The following is a 27,998-nucleotide window of genomic DNA, read 5'->3' as shown; positions in this document are numbered from 1 at the left end:
ACTACTTCACCCTTGCTATTTGCTAGTTATTTACAATACGTGGAAGATATGATTTATAGGACATATTGTTATTTAACAGTACCCAGAAACACAATATCACTTCATAAGCATTTCAATAATATTTTGATCTAATGAATAAACATTAAAAAGTGCATGAAATTTACTGAAGAGTTCAGAGAACAGTACTTCACAGATTTGAGAAAGTCCCAGAACTACGGAAATTGTTAAAATGTAAAAAAAATATAGAACTTGTGAGCATTCGTATTCAAGTATGTTTGAAAAAATATATAGATATAATGTAAAAAAAAAAAAAAAAAAAAAAGATGATGGAAATTAAATGACAAAATATTATGGTAATTCAATATTCAATAGTGTTGTCACTAACAGTGGCATATTTTATTATTTTTAAGCTCCACCCAAATGTAAATGATATTACATACAGTATTTCTACCAGCAGTGTTCAATGAGATTGTAGCAGTTGACCTTCCTGCATCATCTGAAATGGCAGACATTTCATTCTTATTACTTCTCCTGATGTGCTTTACTAGTATGTATAGACAGTCTGTTTGTCTGTATAATAATATTTAATTCTGGCTTCAGATTTCATTAATAGATTAATAGATGTACTGTATATATGATAATGCTGACAGGCCATTATGTTTTGTTGTTGTAGGTGTAAACAGTCAGAGCTTGGAGTCCATCCCATCAAGTCCTGTCCCTAAAAAGCCTGGAGAAACTTTGAATCTCTCGTGTAAAGCATCTGGATTTGATTTTGGACAGTACGGCATGCACTGGATCAGACAGTCAGCAGGACAAACATTAATCTGGATGGGGGTTATCTGGTATGACGCCAGTAAAACAGTGTATGCTAAAAGTGTAGAGGGACGAATAGAGATCACTAGAGACAATTCAAACAGCATGGTGTACCTGAAACTCTCTGGTCTGATAACAGAAGATACAGCTGTATATTACTGTGTGAGACACACAATGATGCAGAAGAGCACTGAAATGTACAAAAACAAGCCAGGGAGGAAAAATAGATTAAAAATAATAAAATAACACCAACAGTAACAGCAGATGGCGCTGCAGCACAGGACAACTCTGAGCCAAAGAAACAGACCGAAGACATCTTATCCTAGAGGATGATATACTGCCCAATATCTACCTATATTTACCTAGAATATAAGATATTTAAATGTCATGATTGCTGATAAATATGAATGACCTTCAGTGAATATATAAGATAAAACTAATATCAAGTTGATTTAAATGTGTTATATTGTTAATGTCACAGATACATTCATGTCAATGCTGTCTTCTAAAAGAAAAAAATGTAGATACTCATTTACTGGGTTGCATATGCAGAATTGTATGCAAATATAGTCCCTCCTCCTCTTTATTTGAGTTTTAAGATGAAGAGAAGCAGCTTGTTCTCACTCATCTCAAACCATGATCTCTTCATCTCTCTGGTTGTTGCTGCTGCTGGCAGCTGTTTCTCGTAAGTCTTTATAGCTTCTTTAAAGATACTTCATATTAAAACACTCATAGTTATACATAATACTGACCATATTCCCCCCCTCAGGTGTTCACTGTGTTGAACTGATCCAGACTGATTCTATGGTCTTAAGTCCTGGTCAGGTTTTGACACTGTCCTGTAAACTCTCTGGATATACAGTGACTGACAGCTACTGCACTGGCTTCATTCGGCAGCCTGCAGGAAAAGCTCTGGAATGGGTTGGGATGATATGTAGTAGTGGTGGTAGCACATATTACAGTGATAAACTGAAAAGTAGATTTCAAGTCACCAGAGATTCTTCCAGCAACACAGTGACTCTTCAAGGACAGAATATGCAGACTGAGGACACATCTGTGTATTACTGCGCCAGAGACTCACAGTGACACAGAGCAGCTACTGTCTTGTTCAAAAACCACTCTAACACTCGGCACACAAATAAACAGCTTTATGCTATCCTCATTAATTCTAATTACTGCTTCAGTTTCAGATGCAGTTTAAATACTCATAAATGCTTATTAAATATTCATAAAAATTACCCAAACATTAGTGTATTTTCTTTATAAAAAATTTACAATATTGTTATGTAATAGTTATAAAATATAATTATTTTTCATTATTTCAGATAGGGAAGTCTATTTTTATGGTTTAAAAATCTTTCACAAATGAATCTCTTTTACTACAATAATGCTAGCAAGTTATAAATGTTGGTATTTTCATAGTAAAGAGTAGTTTTGTACGACTGGAACCTGCAACCTGGAAAAGCACTGGTGTGGATGGGCCGTATTTGGAGAAGCGGACAAGACTATGCCAAAAGTTTTGAGGGATGAATAGAAATTAGAGACAGTTAAAAACATGGTGTATCTCAAACTGTCTGACAGAAGAGGACTCAGCTGTGTATTTCTGTGCAAGACAAGCACAGTGTTGTACAAATAAACTTGTGGTGTAAAACTGCAGTTCTCATCTGTCACGAGATAAAGTTAATATCACAAACATTCTAGTTTATATCAGGCTTGGAGTGAATAAAAAGTAAATAAAGACTGTAGCTTTAAATATTTCATACTAATCAAACATCGAAAGATCAGATCAATGTAATAGATGTTAATAAGCCCTTCAAACACTGGATTCTGGTTATCCTCTGTGTAAGTGTAAAAGAAAATCTCAGTGATCTTTCATCATTTCCTCATTATGCATATTCAAAAGAGTCTATGACAGGCTGCAAGTATTAATATCCCGCTGAACCGAATGAAGCTGTAGAGTCAGAAACATTCACAAGATGAAGAATATACCCGCATTACTAATATTGTTCAACTTAAACTGTGAGTTACACTGTAAAACCCGACAAGTTAACTTAACTCAAATCGTTTGAGTAAACCGATTGCCTTGACTTTAAAACCCGACAATTAAACTTAACTCAAACGGTTTGAGTAAACAGATATCCTTAAGTTATGTTAACTCAAACCATTTGAGGAAACCGATTGCCTTAAACCATTTAAGTTGAAAAAACTAACAGTTATAAGTAACTTAATTCAGTTGAGTTCACTGAAAGAAGATGTACATTGCAATTAAGTAATTAAGTGATTAACTGAGTGATAATTGAGCTTTAGTGATGAACACCTGCTGTTAACAAACAGAATCACTGAAGAAAAGAGAGAAAGGAAATACAGCTGACTTCAGACACAGCGTCACTCAAACCTGACAAGTTATGTTAACTCAAATCGTTTGAGGAAACCGATTGCCTTAAACCATTTAAGTTGAAAAAACTAACAGTTATGAGTACTCTGAACTTAATTCAGTTGAGTTCACTGAAAGAAGATGTACATTGCAATTAAGTAATTAAGTGATTAACTAAGTGCTGATTGTGAATTAGTGATGAACAGCTGCTGTTAACAAACAGAATCACTGTAGAAAAGAGAAACACAAGAACTACTACAACTGACTTCAGACACAGCCTTAGATGAAATCAATTGAAATAAAATACATGAAATCTCTCAAGATCTGATTAAACAACCCCACAAACAGCATCACCAACTCCACTTATTAATAACCAGACTGACTTTATTTCTGTCAGACGTCTACAGAAGATCTTATTGAGAATGAACTAAGGTTTAGATGTTGATTTATTGATTCATTTGAAGTAACCATGTTAGAGATCAGTGTTTGCTTTAGTTGGGCTCTTGACCATTGACTTCTGTCTTAGTCTTTTCTCTGGCTGTTATAACGGTGTGTTTCTAAAACACATTTGTTGTAATTCAGAAGCCCAGAAGAAATGCCATCAGGTGTTAACCTGTACCTAGGTGTAGGTTGTTATACTTTATATAGGTTATGATAGTTATTCATTATTATTCACAATTATTGATCTGTACAGAGTCTGATCTCTGATGAAATAAATGTGCAATTAGTAGAAGTGGACCTAGTAAAAATGACACTAAGATTCAGTTAATATAAAAAATGACTTCATAAACATTTTATACACGTACATTTTTTTTATCGTCGACGTTGTCGATAATGTCGACTAATTGTTTCAGCCCAAGTATATATATATATATATATATATATATATATATATATATATATATATATACTCAAGTCAATACCTTACAGAGAGTCGTGCGCTTTCACATCTCCCAACCGCTCAAAATCATCTATTAATGGTGCACTTAACCGATTACACAATACTAGACTGCAAAACAAAAGCACCCCAAAACAGAAACTCTAAGAGAAATTAAAGACTTTGACTTAACACAAGAAAAACTTTAGATTTTCTTACCTGACTGGTACCTCTTGCTCTCCTTCGCACCGTCATCAAATGCGTTGGAAATCGTCACTTCCGTTTTTTTTTTAAATTACAAAATTAAACACTTTACGTTAGTTTAACGATTTATAATTAAGTAAAATTGAAAATGAAACATTTTAAGTTGATTAAGCACAATACAATTGTGTTTTGGCGGAAAACTAAATATACTTGTGTTGTTTTAACAAAACGTATCTGTGTAAAACGAACATTGCCACAAGTCCATTTTTTTGAGTGTATCATCAAAGAGCTTTAACTATATAATATAGTGATATATTACACTATATAATATATAATTATATAACACTATATAATAGTGTTTGAAAAGGTAAATGTCAGTATACTTCTCGTGAACAAACATTCAATGATAAGACACATATACAGATGAATGCAATGTTTAATAATAAGCAGCACACAATGACAAGAAAATAATGCATTTTATGCAAAACTAATGAAGACAAATGTAGATTGCATCATATAGTCGTTCATATAGCCAGAGCTGCAAGTTTTGCTATTGAAGTTTCATTGTAATGGCTGAATCTGAAAATTTAAATGACATAACATTTTCTACTGTAATAATAACCAGGTTCATTCTTAACAATTACAGTTACAACAGCAACAACAATTATGGTGATGATGGTTGTAATGATGGCACAAATATTGGCAGCAAGAGCACAGCGGCTGAATTTCTTTGCTCCTTTGACGTCTCTCCTGTACTTCCTATTCATTGCCTGTGAACAGAGGTGGGTAGAGTACCCAAAAACTGTACTCAAGTAAAAGTAAAAGTACTTCTAGAAATATTTACTCAAGTAAAAGTAAAAGTACTAGTCTTGAATAGTTACTTGAGTAAGAGTAAAAGAGTAGTCTTAACTACTCAAGTAGTTAGTTACTAGTTACTTTGGGTCATATATACTGAGCCTATTTTTATTTAGATATATAGATCAAATGTATATAATGTATGTGTGCATGTATAAATGTATATATTTCATCAGCCTTTACTCCAATTTATGTAATTTATTATAAAACCCTGTCTGTTTACTTAAGTAACAGATATAGGTGTCATGCCATAACATATTTTTAATACGACTGACTTTATATTAAATGTGAATTATAACATTGAAAGTTAATGTGATATAAATATTGCTACTAATCTTTCATTGTTCAGAAAGAGAGCAAATAACATTTACATTATCAAAGATCATTTTCACTGACAGTCTAGATTTCAATCACTTTAATGGGAGAAACTCACATTAAAATCACTGAACCTGTTAACACTGTCAAATCAATATCTTATTTACAGATTCGTACACAGAATTCGCCAGAAAGAGGTATTCAGTAAGTGAGCAATGAAGGAAGCACCGGCATTTTAGCGATGACTCATCTGAACGCCTCTGATTGGCCAATGCTTTAATAAGCTCAAAAGAATCATGTGTGATTTGTTATAATGCGCAGCGCTGTATAAACGCATCTATCTCTGGCTCAGCGCCAGCAAGCAATCACAGATCTGAATTTAGCAGCTGATAATATGACTCGCTGAACGTACTCGCACCGGTGTGATTGTATTAAAATTAATAAAATCTTAATCGGCTATTTTTTGTCTTTTGGAAGCTGCATTCAACTTGACTCCCCTCTGTTATAAGCCACACACGTACAACAAACTAATGTCACAGTGGTATCGTGTACTCTAATCGAATGTAGCCCAAGTTATTACCTGTTAAACAGTAGACAGCACACGCGGTGTTCATCTAATAAGGATCTCCATCGCTAGCAAATAAAAGCCTTTGCAGATTTGCTTTCAATTCAGTGCAGTTCCATAGCCACGTTTTCAACGCTGCTGATGTTAAACGTTACAACTCTGAGTGAACCACTTCAGACGCTCAGCGCGTGCGGCAGGGAACTGAACGACTCATTCAAACTGATTCATGAACCAATTCACTCGTTTGCCAATTGGTTTGATCAAGCCTTTGAACAGAATTGACTCAAAAGAATGAATCATTCGCGAATGGGCATCGCTCATTGCCCAGAGAAAAGTAGACGGCGCGTTTGGAATAAACTGAAGCATTTATAACATGTATTGCATTAAGATAAAGTAACGAGAAGAGCGTCGCCCACAGTAACGAAGTAAAAGTACATATTTTTTCCCAAAAATTTACTCAAGTAAGAGTATAAAGTACCCATCTCTAAATATACTCCGAAAAGTATTAGTTACCCCAAATAATTACTCAAGTAAATGTAACGAAGTAAATGTAACTCGTTACTACCCACCTCTGCCTGTGAATGTAAAAACACAAAAGAATATTTTCCTATTATCTAATTACCATTTGATCAGAATATATGGCAAATATATAGCTCTCTGAGTCAAAAAGTTAGTTTCTGAATCAGGTTTGACCTGAGCCATTGCTTACAATGTATTATTTATTGTAACAAATTTCATTACCTTCAAGGAGCATGTCAATGCAGCTGTACCCAGAAACAGGCAGTTGCAGAAGGTGATGGTGAACACAGAACAGCGTAAGTAGTCTTTCACTTTTACTTGGACTCTGTGAGGACCTTGGCGTTTGTGCTGCATTTGGCGATTGTGCTGGATTTGGTGTTTTAGATTTGCAGCTTTTGGTCGAGATCGTCTTTTAGTCTCAGAGTCTTCATCTTCTTTGACCTCCACAATATCATCCTCCATCTCTAATTCATAATCCATTTCCATCTCCACATCACAAATTGACATTTGGCGATTTTTCACATTGCATCGTTGTGTTCACTGGGCATGACAGGCTGCTGTATAACGCTGTGTTGGATGGTTGTATGATAGAAGTGACATACTGAAGCAGATTTAAAATGTTCATTGTCTTTTCCAGAAACACAGACACTCAGCCAGACCTGACAGTAAGTTTGTAATATTTATTTTTTAAACTCCTAGTGTTTCTTGGGTTATAGCACTGTCAACCCTTCATTAGACCCCTATACTGACATTAAAGCAGAATTATGGGTAAGTATGTCATGCTCCTATAATGTGGTAAAACATTGTGTGCTTGTTTTTATACTTTCCCTATATAATGACATATAAGGCAAAGTATGTAAACCTCATACATAACCTCACATCTGTGGTGTGTGTATACTTTCTAAGCATTTTATAGTGGTAATAGCAGGAAATTAAAGGCAGAACTCAAATTAGCGCTCAAACAACAGGCTACATGTTGTTTGAGCGCTAATTTGAGTTCTGCCTTTAATTTCCTGCTATTACTTAGTATTGTCTGTGCAGTGCAGTTTTGTTTTTGAAATATACTTCAGTTGTCTGCAGGGATGAATATGAATGCATGAAGCAAAATATCAAATCAGAGTACATGATTTTGTTTGTGAAGAAAGAGGATTTCCATGAAGCAAATCTCTCGTGCTCATGCACAGGCTAATTATGCAGGATATTTTGTGCAAAAGTTAAGATAAATAAAATAAATTTTTTTACAATAAAAGTTAAGAGCAAAAATAAACATCATGACTGTGTGGATTCTGTTGCTGCTCTTTTCGCAACTGCAAGTATGTTATCAGGAAATACCACAAAGCTGTAATTAATGTTCATATTTATCATTGTTTTGAACTCAAATGCTTCTTTCTCCAGGTGTCTACCTCATTGAACTCACTCAGCCAGAATCTAAAGAACTAAGCCTGGCCCACCTTAAGCTATAGTGAAAAACTAAAGAACAAGGTTCAGTATCTCCAGAAACACTTCCAGCAGCACTGTGACAATAACAGGCCAAAACATACAGACTGAAGACACAGCTGTGTTTTACTGCACACGAGAGTCACAGTGACACAAAAGAAAAAATGGCATTCACGAAAATATCCACAGAAAGAGAGAAAGACAGCTGTAGGCAGTTATTTGCTTAAGAAAGAAACGTATGAAACAAAATCTCTAGTACAATAATTTTTTTTAAAAAAGTGTGATTTTAGACTGTGCATTACTTTGCAATATAATCAAAGTGGCATGAACAGGGAAAAGAGGGACAGAATACAGATCCCAAAGCTATTGGGGGCTCCAAAGTGATCCCGCCCACCATTTCTAAAGGAAATCATTGCAAAAAACATTCCTTCAATGCATACAACTGACATTATTTCTCAGTCAAGTCATATGTGATGCATTTAATCAAATGAGTTACAAATCTAATTCAGCTGCAGTGGGCCATGTGTAGAAACATGATTATAACTTAAGTATACAAAAAATTTAAATGACCAATTTCAAGGATTTCATTTTTATATGCTTTCATGTAGTGTGCCAGATAAAGCTGTAGCTGCCTCAGAATAAACAGGGGGTCATCTTTTAGTCTTTACTAAATCAGATGTTATGCTTAAATGTGCATTGCAGCTTACTGAAATGTATAATCTCTGATGTAATTCACCAAACATTTTTTCAGCACTATATCACCTGAAGTTACATTTACACTTACATTTATCAGTGTCCACAGCTCAAAATAGAACCTCAGGGAAGAGCATATCACATATCACTGAATATTGTGAATGTATTGTTAGAGATCAACTATATTATACATACACCCATTTATCCTTTTTCCCCTTTTCCCTGAACTTATTAATAATAATATTTTACAATCTTTTGAGGCTATTTTCTCAAAAAAAAAAAAAAAAGAAGTTTAAATTTAAAAAAATTTAATTTAACAATAATTTAATTATAATTAGCCCTTATCATTAAAAAATAGATTTTAATTAAGAGTAAAAAAATCACTATGTTTTAGAATCACAACATCAGGTTCTTTATTGTCATCAGTTGTTTCACGAAGAACCTTTAACATCCACGGAAACTTTACATTCCACAAAAGGCTCCTTATTAGTGAAAAAGATTCTTTAGATAAAGCAATCTTCATACTAAGCCAAAAAATGGTTCTTTAAACAAATGTTCACTGAAAGGTTCTTTGGGGAACAAAAAATGGTACTTCTATGGAATTACTGTGAAACCCCCCTTTGCAACCTTTATTATATATATATATATTTTTTAAATGAGCAATTTAAAATGCTCCTACACTGGTCATGGTTTGTCATATCGTTCTTTAATAGTTTGACCCTTTAGTCATAATTGAACTTTGTGACCCTCCCAATGCAAATCAAAACAACTCTGAACGTCTGTTTAGTATTTATGTGCTGCTGATTGGATCTGAAGTGTTACATCACCACTGTCAAGATGAAGAATACACTCTGCTTACTGCTGCTCTCATTCAGCCTACAACTTGAGTTTTCACACATCTATTATCAGATCTAAGGTATCCAGATTCCAAATTAAATCAGTATTTTCAATCTTCTTTTTAGGCATAAAATGTCAAAGTATGGAGTCCATTGAAAGCACAACTGTGAAAAAGCCTGGAGAAACTCTGACTCTGTCCTGTAGAGGATCTGGGTTCAGCTTTGGCTGCTGTAGCATGCACTGGATCAGACAACAAGCTGGAAAACCACTTGTGTGGATGGGACGTGTTCATAGTGGCGGCAGTGGCTATGACTACTCTGAATCCTTCAAAGGTCGAACTGAAATCACCAGAGATAATTCAAAGAGTATGGTGTATCTGAAACTATCAGGCCTGACAGCAGAAGACTCAGCCGTGTATTATTGTGCAAAGCAAGCACAGTGACACAAAGGTCTTGTACAGCTGAACAAAAACCACTGACTGTTTTCTCTGTTGTCATTACAGTTCAACAGATGGCAGCAGAGAATAAAAAATCTGTAAAACATAGCCTGATGACAAGATGCTGTTAAATATGCAGTGAAGTTCACTATAAAAGCTCAGACATGACAGCACAAAGGCATGTCTGACTCCTTTAACACAAAGTGTGTTTTTTGATGTGTAGATTTTTGTTAGTGGTTAAATATTTTACAGTGACATATTTTTTCAGGGCACAATTTGCAACAGAGGCCTTTAAACCTTCTAATGCAGTTCCAAAATAAACATTTACTGAACTATTGCTATTGTTGCTGTCACAAGTTTTTTTTATGAATACAGTTTATCAGTTATTTCAAGCCTTTAAAAAGAATTAGAATTGTTGGGGAAGAACATTATTTGAATTGATTTTAAATTCAAATTGATTAAATTCATTAATTAAAATTGATTCATGTCAAGTAGATAAAAAAATAAAAATACTAAACAAAACATGTTGCGTCACGCTGTCTCTGTTTCCCTGGGTGTCCACTAGTGGGCTCACTTCCCCTTAGGCACTTCACCGTAGGCACTAGAATTCCTCTAGTCTGGTCCTGTCTTCACAGTAATTGCACTACTGTTAATTGCACCAGGTGCAGTCACTTTATTGTCATTAGCCTCCCTATAAATACCAGTCTTTCCCTGTTGTTTGTAGGGAGTCCTTCTGTGACAATTCGTATACCAGAGAGACACAGGGAGAGCGAGAGATCCAATAGCAGGTATTTTAATTCAATAAGGGTAATCTAAAATCGTTATCGAATACAGCCAAGGTCAAAACCAAAAAGACAGTCCAAACAAAACAAACAAAGGAAACGGACAGGAAAAGGGACTCGTAATACGAGAGGACTCGGAGGACGAGCAGACAGGAAGAATCTCGGGGGACTAGAATGCAGGACACACGAAGGGTAAGGACTCCATAGAAACAACAGGGAAAAACTGGTATTTATAAGGAGGCTAATGACAATAAAGTGACTGCACCTGGTGCAATTAACAGGAGTGCAATTACTGTGAAGACAGGACCAGACTAGAGGAATTCTAGTGCCTACGGTGAAGTGCCTAAGGGGAAGTGAGCCCACTAGTGGACACCCAGGGAAACAGAGACTAGACAGCGTGACATTGAGTCTCTAATGAGAGCAATAAATCCTAAGAAGCCTACCATTAATATTTCTGTTGCATGTAAATTTGATTGAAAGCTCTGTGCGATTATGTAAATCTCCTGTTGCATTTTTAAGCAGCAGGCATGAGTCAGTTTACACATTCATCTGATCACTAGAGGGAGTGAAGAATCACTTCAGTTCAGTCAAACTGTGCTGATAAACAAACCATGATCTCTTCATCTTTAGTGCTGCTTCTGGCAGTCATATCCTGTAAGTTTAGTCTGTTTTCTGTGTGATACATCATTTTGTTGATCAAAAGATCATGATCTCTTATTAACACGTATGATTTGATTTGATACAGGTATTGATTCATATGAACTCACTCAGCCTGAGTCTCTGACTGTCCGTCCTGATGCCACTCTCACTATCAACTGTAAAGTCTCATATTCAGTTACAAGCTATAGTACAGGCTGGATTCGTCAGTCTGCAGGAAAAGCTCTGGAGTGGATTGGAGTGATCTACTATGATGGAGACTTAGCCTACAAGGATGATACTGAAAAGCAAGTTCAGTATCACCAGAGACACTTCCAGTAACACAATAACACTGCAAGGAAAAAATATGCGAGCTGAAGACACAGCTGTGTATTATTGTGCCAAACGTATACAGTGACAGACTCCAACAGACTCCCTGTACAAAAACATAATCATACTGACATTACAGTATTTATCATGTTTTTTCCTTTAACTGATATTCACTGATCTTCATCAATACAACAATTTCCCAATAAAATAATCAAAACAATTAGATACAATAAATAAGCACTATAATCAGAAAGTCAACAGAAAGTTAGTAAAATCTATTATATTTTGCATCATTTTTCTTTCATCCCATTAAAAGAAAGCAAAGTTTTGCTGTTGTCTCAGAAGAGGTATAGTAGTTTCAGCACTGTTTGATCAGCATTGAGGGTTTGATCGTCAGATCTGTGTCAGTAAATGAAGTGTTTATTCTGACTGTGTGATGTGAGTCAGGAGGTCTATAAGAGATGGGAACTGCCTGCTTAAACACTGATTGATGGCAGTAATCTATCAAGTGAATTTATACTGTCATAGACAATTTTCTGCAATTTCTATTTGATAATATTGACATTTCATATTAAGGCAAAAAGGAATTATATTAAAAACCATTAAGCAACATAGAATGAAAAGAAATGCAACACAAAGATATAGATCAAACATTATCCACAAAAAAATATGTGTCCGCATGTTATTTAATCAGTTCTCTGATTTGAATATGTAAATCAGCTTACTTCTTTAAATGTGACAGTTCATCTCTGTGATCTGAACAGACATCTGAACTCTGGAAACAAAGGCTATCCTTTTGGTTTAAACTTCACATACATCATGTTTAAAAAGTGTATTTTATTTGTACTTCTGAACATTTTACCACGTAAGTCACCACAAACAACAACAGTGCAAAGATGTAACTTCTTTACATGTAATATTGTTTCATTCACTCAGTCTGAAGCAGTGGTTAAAAAACCAGGAGAGTCTCACAAACTTACATGTACAATAACTGGATTTACTTTCAGTGATCTTTATTTAAACTGGATCAGACAGAGCCCTGGAAAAGGACTGGAGTGGATTGCATACATTGACACAGCTAGTTCTCCAATCTCCTATTCCCAGTCAGTTCAGGGAAGGTTCACAGTGTCCAGAGATGATTCCAGCAGTCAACTGTATCTACAGATGAACAGCCTCAAGACTGAAGACACTGCTGTGTATTACTGCGCTAGAGAGTCACAGTGAATGAGTTCAGTGTCAAAGCAATACAAAAACTACTTCCTCATTCACATATGGTGATGGATATTGACTGATCAACCGCATTCCATCGCATAGAAATATTCAATTATAATGCACATTCTACCTTTGTTAGGTTGTAATTAAAAATGTACAATTTCATGTGTTTCCAATACTACACTGATTCTATGTGTTCACAGAGCTGTGTTTGATTTATGCATGCAAACTATGAAATGCTGTGATCCGTTCTTAGCCTTTCATTAACCTGCAATGGCACATGACCTAACCACATGTTACTGAAACACATTCAGGCAGGAGCACAATTGAGCAGACACAACTTTCTCAAAAATTTTAGACATAAATGGATTATTTGAAATGGGCCCATAATTTGCCAGTTCACAAGGATCTAGTTGTGTTTTCTTAATAAGAGGCTTAATAACCACCAGCTTGAATGGTTTTGGGATGTGATCTAAAGATAACGACGAGAAAAAAATGAGTTATTTTCAATGAGTTTGTGGATATGCTCGGACCTGGCAGTTTTCTGAGCCTGTCTATAGCTGGACATACTGTTTTTCCATGCAATTCTAAAGTCTTCCAAGTTAGTTTTTCTTCATTTGCGTTCATGACTATGAGTTTCTTTCTTGATAGAGTGAGTATTACTGTTATACCATGGCACAGTATGTTTTTCTCTAACCTTTTAAGTTTGATGGGGGCAAAAGCTTCTAATGTATTAGAGAAGACAGTGTCCATGTTGTCAGTCATTTCGTCTAGTTCATGTGTATTTATGGGTACACAGAGCAGTTGAGATAAATCAGGAAGGTTATTAGTGAATCTGTCTTTGGTGGCTGGAACAATAGTTCTGAGACATATACCGTATTTTACGGACTATAAGTCACACTTTTTTTCATAGTTTGGCTGGTCCTGTGACTTATAGTCAGGTGCAGCTTATTTATCAAAATTTATTTGACATGAACCAAGAGAAATGAACCAAGAGAAATCATTACCGTCTACAGCCGCCAGAGGGCGCTCTATGCTGCTCAGTGCTCCTGTAGTCTACAATGAGCAGCATAGAGTGCCCTCTCGCGGCTGTAGACGGTAATGTTTTCTCTTGGTTCTAAATAAATGCGACTTATAGTCCAGTGCGACTTATATATGTTTTTTTCCTCATCATGACGTATTTTTGGACTGATGCGACTTATAGTACGAAAAATATGGTAGTTAATATCAGTGATGCGCAGCATGCACGATACAAGGAAATGGTCAGTAACATCATCACTTTGAGGTACGATATCTATATCGGTAAGATCGATTCCATGCGATATAATTAAATCTAGTGTATGATTAAAACGATGAGTGGGCCCGGTGACATTTTACTTGACTCCAAAAGAGTTTATTAGGTCAGTAAACACAAGTCCTAATGCATCATTTGTATTATCAACATGAATATTAAAATCTCAGATGATTATCACTTTATCAACAGAAAGGTCTGAGAGGAAATCTGCAAATTCTTTTAGAAATCTATATACGGCCTGGTGGTCTATACACAGAAGCCAGAGCAAGAGATACAATAGATTTCTTTTGCATATCTGGCAGTGTAACATTAAGCAATTTTCTGCAATTTCATATTTTATAATAATGATATTTTAATTTCATATTAAAACAAAAAGTGATTATATTAAAAACCATTAAACAACATAGAATAAAAAGTAATGCAACACAAAGATGTCATTTATCTCTAAAAATAGCAAAAATAAAGCAATTCAAATGAGTTAAACCTGTATCCTTTTTTTCTGGGTAAGATTGAGAATATCACTATATATCACCACGACCAGTCTGACGAGGCTCATGCTTATAACAGTAGTTTGGTGGAGTAGACTCATTTAGACCAAAATAATCATTTGGTTTTAGCCAGGTTTCAGTCAAGCAGAGTACATCAAAACTATTATCTGAGATCATTTCATTTACAATAACTGCTTTGGGTGTGAGTGATCTAATGTTTATGAGCCCAAATTGTAAGAATTTTTTTTTGAATTTTTTGCAGACATTTTCATTTTTAGGTGAACTAACCCTTTGAAGTGCAACCCTCCACATACATGAAAATATATGAGTGAATGTCATGACTGTTTTAATGTTTCAGTAAAGAAGTAGTTTTCTGAAAGCAATATATTTATTCAAACAATATCTAATGCCCTCACATAGCATTCTAGAGCACTGTGGACAGAGACATTAAACATAAAACAGATTATTTACCTGTCCTTAAGGATGTGAATACACCTCTATCTGAAAATGGATAGTTTAATTAAATGTTTTCTTTTTTCAAAATGTGTTTCTCTTTTTAGGCCACTGATGAAGAACAGGCGGTGACTGGGATGAATGCTGGTCAAAGAAGAGAATATTCTTTCCCTGGCCTAAATTAATGCACCAGTGGTTTTAAAGGAGGACACTGCTCTGGATGATGTAGAAGATGTCACATACTGTGCTGATGGGGCTTCATAATGACTACATCAGTTATTCTGAAGAGATCATGAAAAAATTGACAGTGATGCACGATCTGTATTCATGGACTATGAAACAAACTGTAAGTGTGTAATTTGTAAAAACAAATTGTTAATGCTTGTTTTGTGTTATTTAGTAGAAATGGAGTTTACACTGTCATTCATACACATGCTCACATTCTTTCACACACACACACACACACACGTCTGTGAAATGTTATAATATCAATGTTAATGTTGTGGTTTATTTGTGTACTGTCATGCCAGAATAGTTTGTAAAGAACTTAACTAATTGTACAATTATTGTATAATAGTGATTTTGTATATTTTTATACAATATATAAAATTTACCAATAAAAGTCAAATTTGATCTTAAAAGTTATACTCAACAAATGTTCAATGCTTTATTTGTGAAATCTGTAGCTGTTAATGCCATACTTTTCTACATTTTTTCTGACATGCATGTTACTTTTTGACTGTTTTCTCTTGTTTTTAATAAATATTTACCTTTTTATAGTTATTATTTGTGTGTAAAAGGGATTTTAAAATGATTTGTAGGTTTAATACCCAGCTCAATTTTGATTAATTTTAGCCTAGCAATGTTTTAATTTTAAACCATAAAAAAGCATCCCAGCATGCTGGGTTAAACATAATACTGTAACCCAACTGGTTGGGTACGTCCCTTTTTGACCCAGCGCTGGGTTGTCAAAATAATCCAAATTGGGTTGTTTTCAACCCAGCAGTTTTTAGAGTGTATGTTCACTGGGAGTTACATTGTCAAAGTACATTTACAGACTTCACAAAACCATTCAGATGTATAATGCTGAAATATGCTGAACAGCATGCAAAATATTCCTCCACAAGAAGCAGCTTGTTCTCACTCATCTCAAACCATGATCTCTTCATCTCTCTGGTTGTTGCTGCTGCTGGCAGCTGTTTCTCTTAAGTCTTCATAGCTTCTTTAGAGATGCTTCATGCGGTCTTCAGGTGCCTTACTGTGCCCAGAAATGGACAAATGCCTGATTAAACTATCAGTAACCAGGACAATATGTAGGCATGTAGACCAATCATATTCATGCAAAGCTAAAAGGACAAAGACAGGAGCTGGTGTACAAAAATACATAACTTTATTTCTTGTTACACTTGCATATGCATATAAATGCTAAGATTTCACAACAAGGTAACAAAAAAGTGTATAATGGAAAAATGTTTTCAAATGCAACAGAAAAAAAAGACGTGATAAACACAAACACTAAACTTTTAATAAAATAATCTGATAGGCTATATATGTATAATTTAATAATATATAGCCTATTTTTATATATATGAATTGATATATGAACAGTCAGAGATTCCCGTGTTTACAGCTCCGTAAAAATACCTACTGGATCTAGGTTTGCTGCATAGGCCTATAGCTAAAATAATAAAATTACAAACAAGTAATAACACTTTCAGTTACTTCTATTTCTGATAACATTTTTTTTTTAAAATAAACTACTGTAGGCCTAAACAGAACATGTGAGCTGCGTCAATCGTGTATAAATAAAATTAGTGTCATTAAAATGATTTTGTGTTAAATTCATTATTATGGTGTTAATTTTGACAGCCCTACTTGAAATAAAATACATTTTAACCAAAGTAAAATAAAATAGAAAAAAAGTACACTTTTTTACAGCTAGTCCACATTTCTGAATTTAATGCCATATATGTTGTAATATAAGCAATACAATTTTTTTTGTCACTTCTAGGTGTTTAGCTGGTGTTTAATTTTTGTTTTTATTACTTACAGTCACAATGTCTGCAAACTGTTTACATTTCTGCTCATTGACTCTATCCCTGTAAATAATGACCTCAATAAACTCAAAACTAAAAGCTTTTAAAATCATGTCCAGGACAGTGTGATGCATGTGAAGTTCATTAGCTCTGTGTGATTATGTAAATCTCCTGTTGCATATTTAAACAGCAGGCATGAGTCAGTTTACACATTCATCTGATCACTAGAGGGAGTGAAGAATCACTTCAGTTCAGTCAAACTGTGCTGAGAAACAAACCATGATCTCTTCATCTTTAGTGCTGCTTCTGGCAGTCATATCCTGTAAGTTTAGTCTATTTTCTGTGTGATACATCATTTTGTTGATCAAAAGATTGTGATCTCTTATTAAAATGTATGATTTGATTTGATACAGGTATTGATTCATATGAACTCACTCAGCCTGAGTCTCTGACTGTCCGTCCTGATGCCACTCTCACTATCAACTGTAAAGTCTCATATTCAGTTACAAGTGAGCATACAGGCTGGATTCGTCAGCCTGCAGGAAAAGCTCTGGAGTGGATTGGATTGATCTCGAGTGGTGGAAGCTTATACTACAAGGATTCTCTGAAAAGCAAGTTCAGTATCACCAGAGACACTTCCAGTAACACAATAACACTGCAAGGACAGAATATGCGAGCTGAAGACACAGCTGTGTATTATTGTGCCAAAGAAACACAGTGACAGACGCTAATAGACTCCCTGTACAAAAACAATGTCATATCACAAATTAAGTCTTTCTGACAATTTTCCAAAGTCTAATCACTAAAAATAAATTTCAAACCAACAAAACTCAACAATCATCAATATTTTTCACTACTTCACCCTTGCTATTTGCTAGTTATCTACAATATGTGGAAGATATGATTTATAGGACATATTGTTATTTAACAGTAGCCAGAAACACAATATCACTTCATAAGCATCACAATAATATTTGGATCTAATTAATAAACATTAAAAAGTGCATGAAATTTACTAGGCCATTATATATTTTGTTGTTGTAGGTGTAAACAGTCAGAGCTTGGAGTCCATCCCATCAAGTCCTGTCACCAAAAAGCCTGGAGAAACTTTGAATCTCTCGTGTAAAGGATCTGGATTTGATTTTGGACAGTACGGCATGCACTGGATCAGACAGTCAGCAGGACAAATATTTATCTGGATGGGGGTTATCTGGTATGACGCCAGTAAAACAGTCTATGCTAAAAGTGTAGAGGGGCGAATAGAGATCACTAGAGACAATTCAAACAGCATGGTGTACCTGAAACTCTCTGGTCTGATAACAGAAGATACAGCTGTATATTACTGTGCGAGAGACACAATGATGTAGAAGAGCACTGAAATGTACAAAAACAAGCCAGGGAGGAAAATTAGATTAAAAATAATAAAATAACGCCAACAGTAACAGCAGATGGCGCTGCAGCACAGGACAACTCTGAGCCAAAGAAACAGACCGAAGACATCTTATCCTAGAGGATGATATGCTGGCCAATATTTACCTATATTTACCTAGAATATAAGATATTTAAATGTCATGATTGCTGATACATATGAATGACCTTAAGTGAATATATAAGAAAACAAAAACAAATATCAAGTTGATGTTATATTGTTAATGTCACAGATGTCAATGCTGTCTTCTAAAAGAAAAAAAATGTAGATACTCATTTAATGGGTTGCATATGCAGTATTGTATGCAAATTTTGTCCCTCCTCTTTATTTGAGTTTTAAGATGAAGAGAAGCAGCTTGTTCTCACTCGTCTCAAACCATGATCTCTTCATCTCTCTGGTTGTTGCTGCTGCTGGCAGCTGTTTCTCGTAAGTCTTTACAGCTTCTTTAAAGCTACTTCATATTAAAACACTCATAGTTATACATAATACTGACCATATTCCCCCCCTCAGGTGTTCACTGTGTTGAACTGATCCAGACTGATTCTATGGTCTTAAGTCCTGGTCAGGTTTTGACACTGTCCTGTAAACTCTCTGGATATACAGTGACTGACAGCTACTGCACTGGCTTCATTCGGCAGCCTGCAGGAAAAGCTCTGGAATGGGTTGGGATGATATGTAGTAGTGGTGGTAGCACATATTACAGTGATAAACTGAAAAGTAGATTTCAAGTCACCAGAGATTCTTCCAGCAACACAGTGACTCTTCAAGGACAGAATATGTAGACTGAGGACACATCTGTGTATTAAGCGTTAGCACTCGTTAGCTTGTCATTCGTAACTAAGCACTCGTAACTAAGCGTTAGCACTCGTTAGCTTGTCATTAGCGTCTTCATTCGAACCTATCGCTGTTCTTTTCTCCTCTCGCTCCAGTTTTTCACAAGTTCATCAAACAACCGCAGTAAGAAGTTTCATCAAGCACGGTAAGTAGTGGCTTCTCCTATCATTGTTTCTTGCACCTCTTGCCACATGTACAGTTGATCTATCTCTGTCCCTGATGAGGGATTCACATCTCTCTAGAAATTTGGCAAATAGTCTTAGTGTTTATACTTGACTAACTGGGGCCCAGGTCAGGAAGCAGACAGACTGGCTAAACCGACCGTCTGCTAGCCGCCTCCCGTCACAGAGGTCAGTTAATTCTCAGCACATAGAGACTTTTTCACCTAGATATCACACTATAGAGACTGTGTCTGTTCCCCGAACTAGAAAAAACAAAAAACGTCCAAACCAAGTTAAGATTAACAATTTAATTGAGGTTCAACAAATAAAAAACAGAAGCAATATGGATAAACAAATGATGAAGCTTGGCTTATTGAATATCAGATCCCTTTCTATGAAAACACTTTTTGTAAATAATATGATCACTGATCATAATATAGATGTACTCTGTTTGAGAGAAACCTGGCTAATGATTACATTACCTGTGTACAAAACCTGATGATTACATTATTTTAAATGAGTCCACCCCCCAAGATTACTGTTATAAACATGAGCCGCGTCTAAAAGGGAAAGGTGGAGGTGTTGCTTCAATTTATAACAACGTTTTCAGGATCTCTCAGAGAGCAGGCTTCAAGTATAACTCGTTTGAAGTAATGGTGCTTCATATAACATTATCCAGAGAAACAAATGTTAATGATAAATCCTCTGTTATGTTTGTACTGGCTACTGTATACAGGCCACCAGGGCACCATACAGACTTTATTAAAGAGTTTGGTGATTTTACATCCGAGTTAGTTCTGGCTGCAGATAAAGTCTTAATAGTTGGTGATTTTAATATCCATGTTGATAATGAAAACGATGCATTGGGATCAGCATTTATAGACATTCTGAACTCTATTGGTGTTAGACAACACGTTTCAGGACCTACTCATTGTCGAAATCATACTCTAGATTTAATACTGTCACATGGAATTGATGTTGATGGTGTTGAAATTATTCAGCCAAGTGATGATATCTCAGATCATTATTTAGTTCTGTGCAAACTTCATATAGCCAAAATTGTAAATCCTACTTCTTGTTACAAGTATGGAAGAACCATCACTTCTAACACAAAAGACTGCTTTTTAAGTTATCTTCCTGATGTATCCAAATTCCTTAGCATATCCAAAACCTCAGAACAACTTGATGATGTAACAGAAACTATGGACTCTCTCTTTTCTAGCACTTTAAATACAGTTGCTCCTTTACGCTTAAGGAAGGTTAAGGAAAACAGTTTGACACCATGGTATAATGAGCATACTCGCACCCTAAAGAGAGCAGCCCGAAAAATGGAGCGCAGCTGGAGGAAAACAAAACTAGAGGTATTTCGTATTGCTTGGCGGGAAAGTAACATATCCTACAGAAAGGCATTAAAAACTGCTAGATCCGATTACTTTTCTTCTGTTTTAGAAGAAAACAAACATAATCCCAGGTATTTATTCAATACAGTGGCTAAATTAACGAAAAATAAAGCCTCAACAAGTGTTGACATTTCCCAACATCACAGCAGTAATGACTTTATGAACTACTTTACTTCTAAAATCGATACTATTAGAGATCAAATTGCAACCATTCAGTTGTCAGATACAGTATCATATCACACAGTGCACTATAGACCCCCTGAGGAACAGTTCCACTCATTCTCTACTATAGGAGAGGAAGAATTGTATAAACTTGTTAAATCATCTAAACCAACAACATGTATGTTAGACCCTATACCATCTAAGCTCCTAATAGAGGTGCTTCCAGAAGTCATAGATCCTCTTCTGACTATTATTAATTCCTCATTGTCATTAGGATATGTCCCCAAAACCTTCAAACTGGCTGTTATTAAGCCTCTCATCAAAAAACCACAGCTTGACCCCAAAGAACTAGTTAATTATAGACCAATCTCGAATCTCCCTTTTCTGTCCAAGATACTAGAAAAGGTGGTATCCTCACAATTATATTCCTTCTTAGAGAAAAATGGTATATGTGAGGATTTCCAGTCAGGATTTAAACCGTATCATAGTACTGAGACTGCTCTCCTTAGAGTTACAAATGATCTGCTCATCATCTGATCGTGGGTGTATCTCTCTATTAGTTTTATTGGATCTTAGTGCTGCGTTTGACACAATTGACCACAAAATTCTTTTGCATAGACTTGAACACTTTGTTGGCATCAGTGGAAGTGCATTAGCATGGTTTAAATCGTACTTATATGACCGCCATCAGTTCGTAGCAGTGAATGAAGATGTATCCTATCGATCACAAGTGCAGTATGGAGTACCTCAAGGCTCAGTACTAGGGCCGCTACTCTTCACGCTCTATATGTTACCCTTGGGAGATATCATCAGGAAACATGGTGTTAGCTTTCACTGTTATGCTGATGATACTCAACTCTATATTTCTTCGCAGCCCGGTGAAACACACCAATTTGAAAAACTAATGGATTGCTTAGTCGATATAAAAAACTGGATGACAAGTAATTTCTTACTGCTAAATTCTGAAAAAACAGAGGTGTTAATTATAGGACCTAAAAACTCCGCTTGTAATAACCTAGAACACTGTCTAAGACTTGATGGTTGCTCTGTCAATTCTTCGTCATCAGTTAGGAACCTAGGTGTGCTATTTGATCGCAATCTTTCCTTAGAAAGCCATGTTTCTAGCATTTGTAAAACTGCATTTTTCCATCTCAAAAATATATCTAAATTACGGCCTATGCTCTCAATGTCAAATGCAGAAATGTTAATCCATGCTTTTATGACCTCAAGGTTAGATTATTGTAATGCTTTATTGGGTGGTTGTTCTGCACGCTTAGTAAACAAACTACAGCTAGTCCAAAATGCAGCAGCAAGAGTTCTTACTAGAACCAGGAAGTATGACCATATTAGCCCGGTCCTGTCAACACTGCACTGGCTCCCTATCAAGCAACGTATAGATTTTAAAATATTGCTTATTACCTATAAAGCCCTGAATGGTTTAGCACCTCAGTATTTGAATGAGCTCCTTTTACATTATAATCCTCTACGTCCGCTACGTTCTCAAAACTCAGGCAATTTGATAATACCTAGAATATCAAAATCAACTGCGGGCGGCAGATCCTTTTCCTATTTGGCGCCTAAACTGGAATAACCTACCTAACATTGTTCGGGAGGCAGACACACTCTTGCAGTTCAAATCTAGATTAAAGACCCATCTCTTTAACCTGGCATACACATAACATACTAATATGCTTTTATTATCCAAATCCGTTAAAGGATTTTTAGGCTGCATTAATTAGGTAAACCGGAACCGGAAACACTTCCCATAACACCCTATGTACTTGCTACATCATTAGAAGAATGGCATCTACGCTAATATTTGTCTGTTTCTCTTTTGTTCCTAGGTCACCGTGGCCACCAGATCCAGTCTGTATCCAGATCAGAGGGTCACTGCAGTCACCCGGATCCAGTACGTATCCAGACCAGATGCTGGATCAGCACCTAGAAAGGACCTCTACATCCCTGAAAGACAGCGGAGACCAGGACAACTAGAGCCCCAGATACAGATCCCCTGTAAAGACCTTGTCTCAAAGGAGCACCAGGACAAGACCACAGGAAACAGATGATTCTTCTGCACAATCTGACTTTGCTGCAGCCTGGAATTGAACTACTGGTTTCGTCTGGTCAGAGGAGATTTGGCCCCCCAACTGAGCCTGGTTTCTCCCAATGTTTTTTTCTCCATTCTGTCACCGATGGAGTTTCGGTTCCTTGCCGCTGTCGCCTCTGGCTTGCTTAGTTGGGGACACTTCATCTACAGCGATATCGTTGACTTGATTGCAAATAAATGCACAGACACTATTTAATTGAACAGAGATGACATAACTGAATTCAATAATGAACTGCCTTTAACTATCATTTTTTCATTATTGACACTGTTTTCCTAATGAATGTTGTTCAGTTGCTTTGACGCAATGTATTTTGTTTAAAGCGCTATATAAATAAAGGTGACTTTGACTTTGACTTTGTATTACTGCGCCAGAGACCCACAGTGACACAGAGCAGCTACTGTCTTGTTCAAAAACCACTCTAACACTCGGCACACAAATAAACAGCTTTATGTCAAGAATCACAAAGCTCACAAAGCTACTTCTAATTACTGATTCAGTTTCAGATGCAGTTTAAATACTCATAAATGCTTAAGAAATATTCATAAAACAGTAGTGTATTATCTTTATAAAAAATTTACAATATTGTAAAAAAATAAAGTTATAAAATATAATTATTTTTCATTATTTCAGATAGTGAAGTCTATTTTTATGGTTTAAAAATCTTTCACACAGTCTAGATATTATTAAATGAAAACATTCAAATGAATCTCTTTTACTACAATAATGCCAGCTAGTTATAAATGTTGGTATTTTCATAGTAAATAGTAGTTTTGTACGACTGGAACCTGCAACCTGGAAAAGCACTGGTGTGGATGGGCCGTATTTGGAGAAGTGGACAAGCCTATACCAAAAGTTTTGAGGGATGAATAGTAATTAGAGACAGTTACAAAAAACATGGTGTATCTCAAACTGTCTGACTGACAGAAGAGGACTCAGCTGTTTATTTCTGTGCAAGACAAGCACAGTGTTATACAAATAAACTTGTGGTGTAAAACTGCAGTTCTCATCTGTCACGAGATAAAGTTAATATCACAAACATTATAGTTCATATCAGGCTTGGAGTGAATAAAAAGTAAATAAAGACTGTAGCTTTAAATATTTCATACTAATCAAACATCGAAAGATCAGATCAATGTAATAGATGTTAATAAGCCCTTCAAACACTGGATTCTGGTTATCCTCTGTGTAAGTGTAAAAGAAAATATCAGTGATCTTTCATCATTTCCTCATTATGCATATTCAAAAGAGTCTATGACAGGCTGCAAGTATTAATATCCCGCTGAACCGAATGAAGCTGTAGAGTCAGAAACATTCACAAGATGAAGAATATACCCGCATTACTAATATTGTTCAACTTAAACTGTGAGTTAATAAAGTGTGTGAAACAGAGAGACAGAAAGACAAGAGCCTTGAAATCACCAGAGATGAAAAGCATGATGTATCTGAAACTGTCTGGACTGACGAAAGAGGACTCACAGTGATACTAATGTATGTGGCAAAATGATACAAAAACTGGTCTAGTTACACTTTTACTGTAAAACTGCAGTTTGAAGTTGTCCACTACATAGTGACACACAATCACAGAAACACAGCGACTCATACAGTCAAAATATTTGTTTTAAACTTCTCAAAACTTAATAAGAAAATCAAGATTCCTATTAATTTCACAAACACTCTAATTCACTCTAATGAATCTAATAAGTGTTATGAATCTTTAAATGCATGAAAACTATATAAGCTTTGTTTATGTGTGTACATACAATATAATGCACACATAAGGTCCCTTTTTCAGGATGTGCTGCTGATCTGAAGTCTAGTGCTTGTTCAACACAAAAATAAATTCATTCTGTAGCATATCATCAAAGAGCCTTAACTATATAATACTCTGTGTGTGAAAAGGTAAATGTCAGTATACTTCTCGTGAACAAACATTCAATGATAAGACACATATGTACAGATGAATACAATGTTTAATAATAAGCAGCACACAATGACAAGAAAATAATACATTTTATGCAAAACTAATGATCTCAAATATAGATTGCATCATATAGTCGTTCATATAGCCAGAGCTGCAAGTTTTGCTATTGATGTTTCATTGTAATGGCTGAATCTGAAAATTTAAATGACCTAACAGTTATGGTTATAACCAGATCCATTCTTAACATTTACATTAACAACAGCAACAACAATTATGGTAATGATGGTTGTAATGATGGCACAAATATTGGCAGCAAGAGCACAGCAGCTGAATTTCTTTGCTCCTTTGACATCTCTCCTGTACTTCTTATTCATTGCCTGTGAATGTAAAAACACAAAAAAATGTTCCTATTATCTAATTGCCATTTGATCAGAATATATGGCAAATATATAGCTCTCTGAGTCAAAAAGTTAGTTTCTGAATCAGGTTTGACCTGAGCCATTGCTTACAATGTATTATTTATTGTAACAAATTTCATTACCTTCAAGGAGCATGTCAATGCAGCTGTACCCAGAAACAGGCAGTTGCAGAAGGTGATGGTGAACACAGAACAGCGTAAGTAGTCTTTCACTTTTACTTGGACTCTGTGAGGACCTTGGCGTTTGTGCTGCATTTGGCGATTGTGCTGGATTTGGTGTTTTGGATTTGCAGCTTTTGGTCGAGTTCGTCTTTTAGTCTCAGATTCTTCATCTTCTTTGACCTCCTCATTATCATCCTCCATCTCTAATTCATAATCCATTTCCATCTCCACATCACAAAAATCCCCTTCTGGAACTTCAAATTCTGGAACTTCAATTTGAAAATCTTCCATTGCCCGACTTTAATGAACAGAATTATTCCTCAGGTTTAGTGACAGGTGGATGGTACCACATATGGCTCATAAAATCTGAAAAACACTTCCTGTGTATTTTTATACATGACTTACACAAAGCCCAAAGAGCAGGAAACATACATTAGGGCCAATAAGCAGAAAACCCACAGCCGTGGTCTACAACAAAACCTGTGAGGTGTTTTATAACAAAACTCAAATAATGTTTGAAGATTTGGGATAAAAGTTTTGGGTATATTTTCATAGTTTTCAGACATAACATGTTGTTTATATGAACATTAATCTTTACTTAAACTGATTTATCATAATAAAGAAAGTAATACAGGTATTAAACGTGAACAAAATAATATATTGTTAAAAATTGTGTTTTTTTGGGGGGATATACTGACTTTTTATTATATGGACAAAAACAACTGAGAAAATGCATCCATATTACATACATACATATAGTTTTATAAGGATGTGAGGGTGAGTAAATGATGACTGAATTTTGATGTTTATGCTATCTCTTTAAGGGCTCATACAGACATTTGTTATACAACACCTTTTTAAATTATGACTTATGAAAATTATTACTGCCATTCTAATATGTAAAATGTTTTCTGGACATTAAAATCACCTTTTCTGAGTTGTGTTCACTGGGCATGACAGGCTGCTGTATAACGCTGTGTTGGATGGTTGTATGATAGAAGTGACATACTGAAGCAGATTTAATATGTCCTTTGTCTCTTCCAGAAACACAGACACTCAGCCAGACCTGACAGTAAGTTTGTAATATTTATTTTTTAAACTCCAAGAGTTTCTTGGATTATAGCACTGTCAACCCTTCATTAGACCTATACTGACATTAAATCAGAATTATGGGTAAGTATGTCATGCTCATATAATGTGGTAAAACATTGTGTGTTTGTTTTTATACTTTTCCAATATAATGACATATAAGGCAAAGTATGTTAACCTCATACATAACCTCACATCTGTGGTGCACGTATAGTTTCTAGATAAGCATATTATAGTGGTAATAGCAGGAAATTAAAGGCAGAACTCAAATTAGCGCTCAAACAACATGCAGCATTTGTCTGTGCAGTGTAAATTTATTTTTGAAATATGCTTCAGTTGTCTGCAGGGATGAATATGAATGCATGAAGCAAAATATCAAATCAGAGTACATGCTTTTGTTTGTGACGAGAGAGGATTTCAATTCAATTCAATTCAAGTTTATTTGTATAGGGCTTTTTACAATACAAATCGTTACAAAACAACTTTACAGAAAATTATGTTTCTACAATATTTAGTAATAGCTTATAAGTGGTGACTGTCAGTTTGTGAACGTATGACAGGATTTTTTGAAAAATTAATTCAATAATTAATAATTATTATATGATGCAGTCACACTTGTAGCAATATTTGTTAGTTCTGTTGTTAATTCAGGGTTAGCATCATCTGAGGTCCTCTGAGGGTCAGCATCATCTCTTCTCAGGTGTTCTGGATCCAGACTGGAGCTTAAATCCTAGTTACCACGGGATGTAAATCCTGCGGCAAAACATAGAAACAAATAGAGACATCATTAGCGTAGCTGCTGTTCCAACAAAGTAAAATTAATTAGTTTAACCCAAGCTAAAGAATAAAATGCGCATTTGATCAGATGCAACTACACTCACAATTTAAGATACATTATTCAAATGCATGGTGTTTCCGAAAGAGATGTGTTTTTAATCTAGATTAAAAACGGAGAGAGTGTGTCTGAACCCCGAACATTATCAGGAAGGCTATTCCAGAGTTTGGGAGCCAAATGTGAAAAAGGTCTACCTCCTTTAGTGGACTTTGCTATCCTAGGAACTACCAAAAGTCCAGCGTTTTGTGACCTTAGGGAGCGTGATGGATTGTAACGTGGTATAAGCCTAGTTAGATACGCAGGAGCTAAACCATTTAGGGCCT

The 27,998-nt window shown here is 35.4% G+C and overlaps 2 protein-coding genes, 1 pseudogene and 2 gene segments (V, D, J or C); 3 read left to right on the top strand and 2 right to left on the bottom strand.

Annotated features, from left to right (window-relative positions):
- The window catches only part of aldh3b1 (aldehyde dehydrogenase 3 family, member B1), a 139,343-nt gene that overhangs the window by 61,436 nt on the left and 49,909 nt on the right, over window positions 1–27,998 (bottom strand). The gene's annotated exons all lie outside the window — the stretch shown is intronic.
- LOC132119506 (Ig heavy chain V region 914-like) lies at window positions 412–1,969 on the top strand. The segment is given in 4 exon segments: window positions 412–547; window positions 674–842; window positions 1,406–1,498; window positions 1,583–1,969. Coding segments are annotated over 2 exon segments (366 nt in total).
- si:dkey-204f11.3 (uncharacterized protein LOC100034401 homolog) lies at window positions 4,824–7,001 on the bottom strand. The gene is made up of 2 exons (XM_059529454.1): window positions 6,745–7,001; window positions 4,824–5,038 (listed from the first exon to the last, which is right to left on the bottom strand). Exons 1-2 carry the CDS (start codon window positions 6,982–6,984, stop codon window positions 4,856–4,858), a joined length of 423 nt encoding a protein of 140 aa, XP_059385437.1. The 5' UTR covers window positions 6,985–7,001; the 3' UTR covers window positions 4,824–4,855.
- LOC132140622 (immunoglobulin heavy variable 3-53-like) lies at window positions 11,145–17,877 on the top strand (annotated as a pseudogene).
- Window positions 18,232–19,384, top strand: LOC132119337 (immunoglobulin heavy variable 3-23-like). The segment is given in 3 exon segments: window positions 18,232–18,369; window positions 18,919–19,011; window positions 19,096–19,384. Coding segments are annotated over 2 exon segments (321 nt in total).

Source organism: Carassius carassius, chromosome 1 (genome assembly GCF_963082965.1).
Source record: "Carassius carassius chromosome 1, fCarCar2.1, whole genome shotgun sequence".
In the NCBI taxonomy this organism is placed as follows: domain Eukaryota; kingdom Metazoa; phylum Chordata; class Actinopteri; order Cypriniformes; family Cyprinidae; genus Carassius; species Carassius carassius.
Note: the sequence above shows the minus strand (reverse complement) of the source record. Positions and strands in the feature narration are given on the sequence as shown.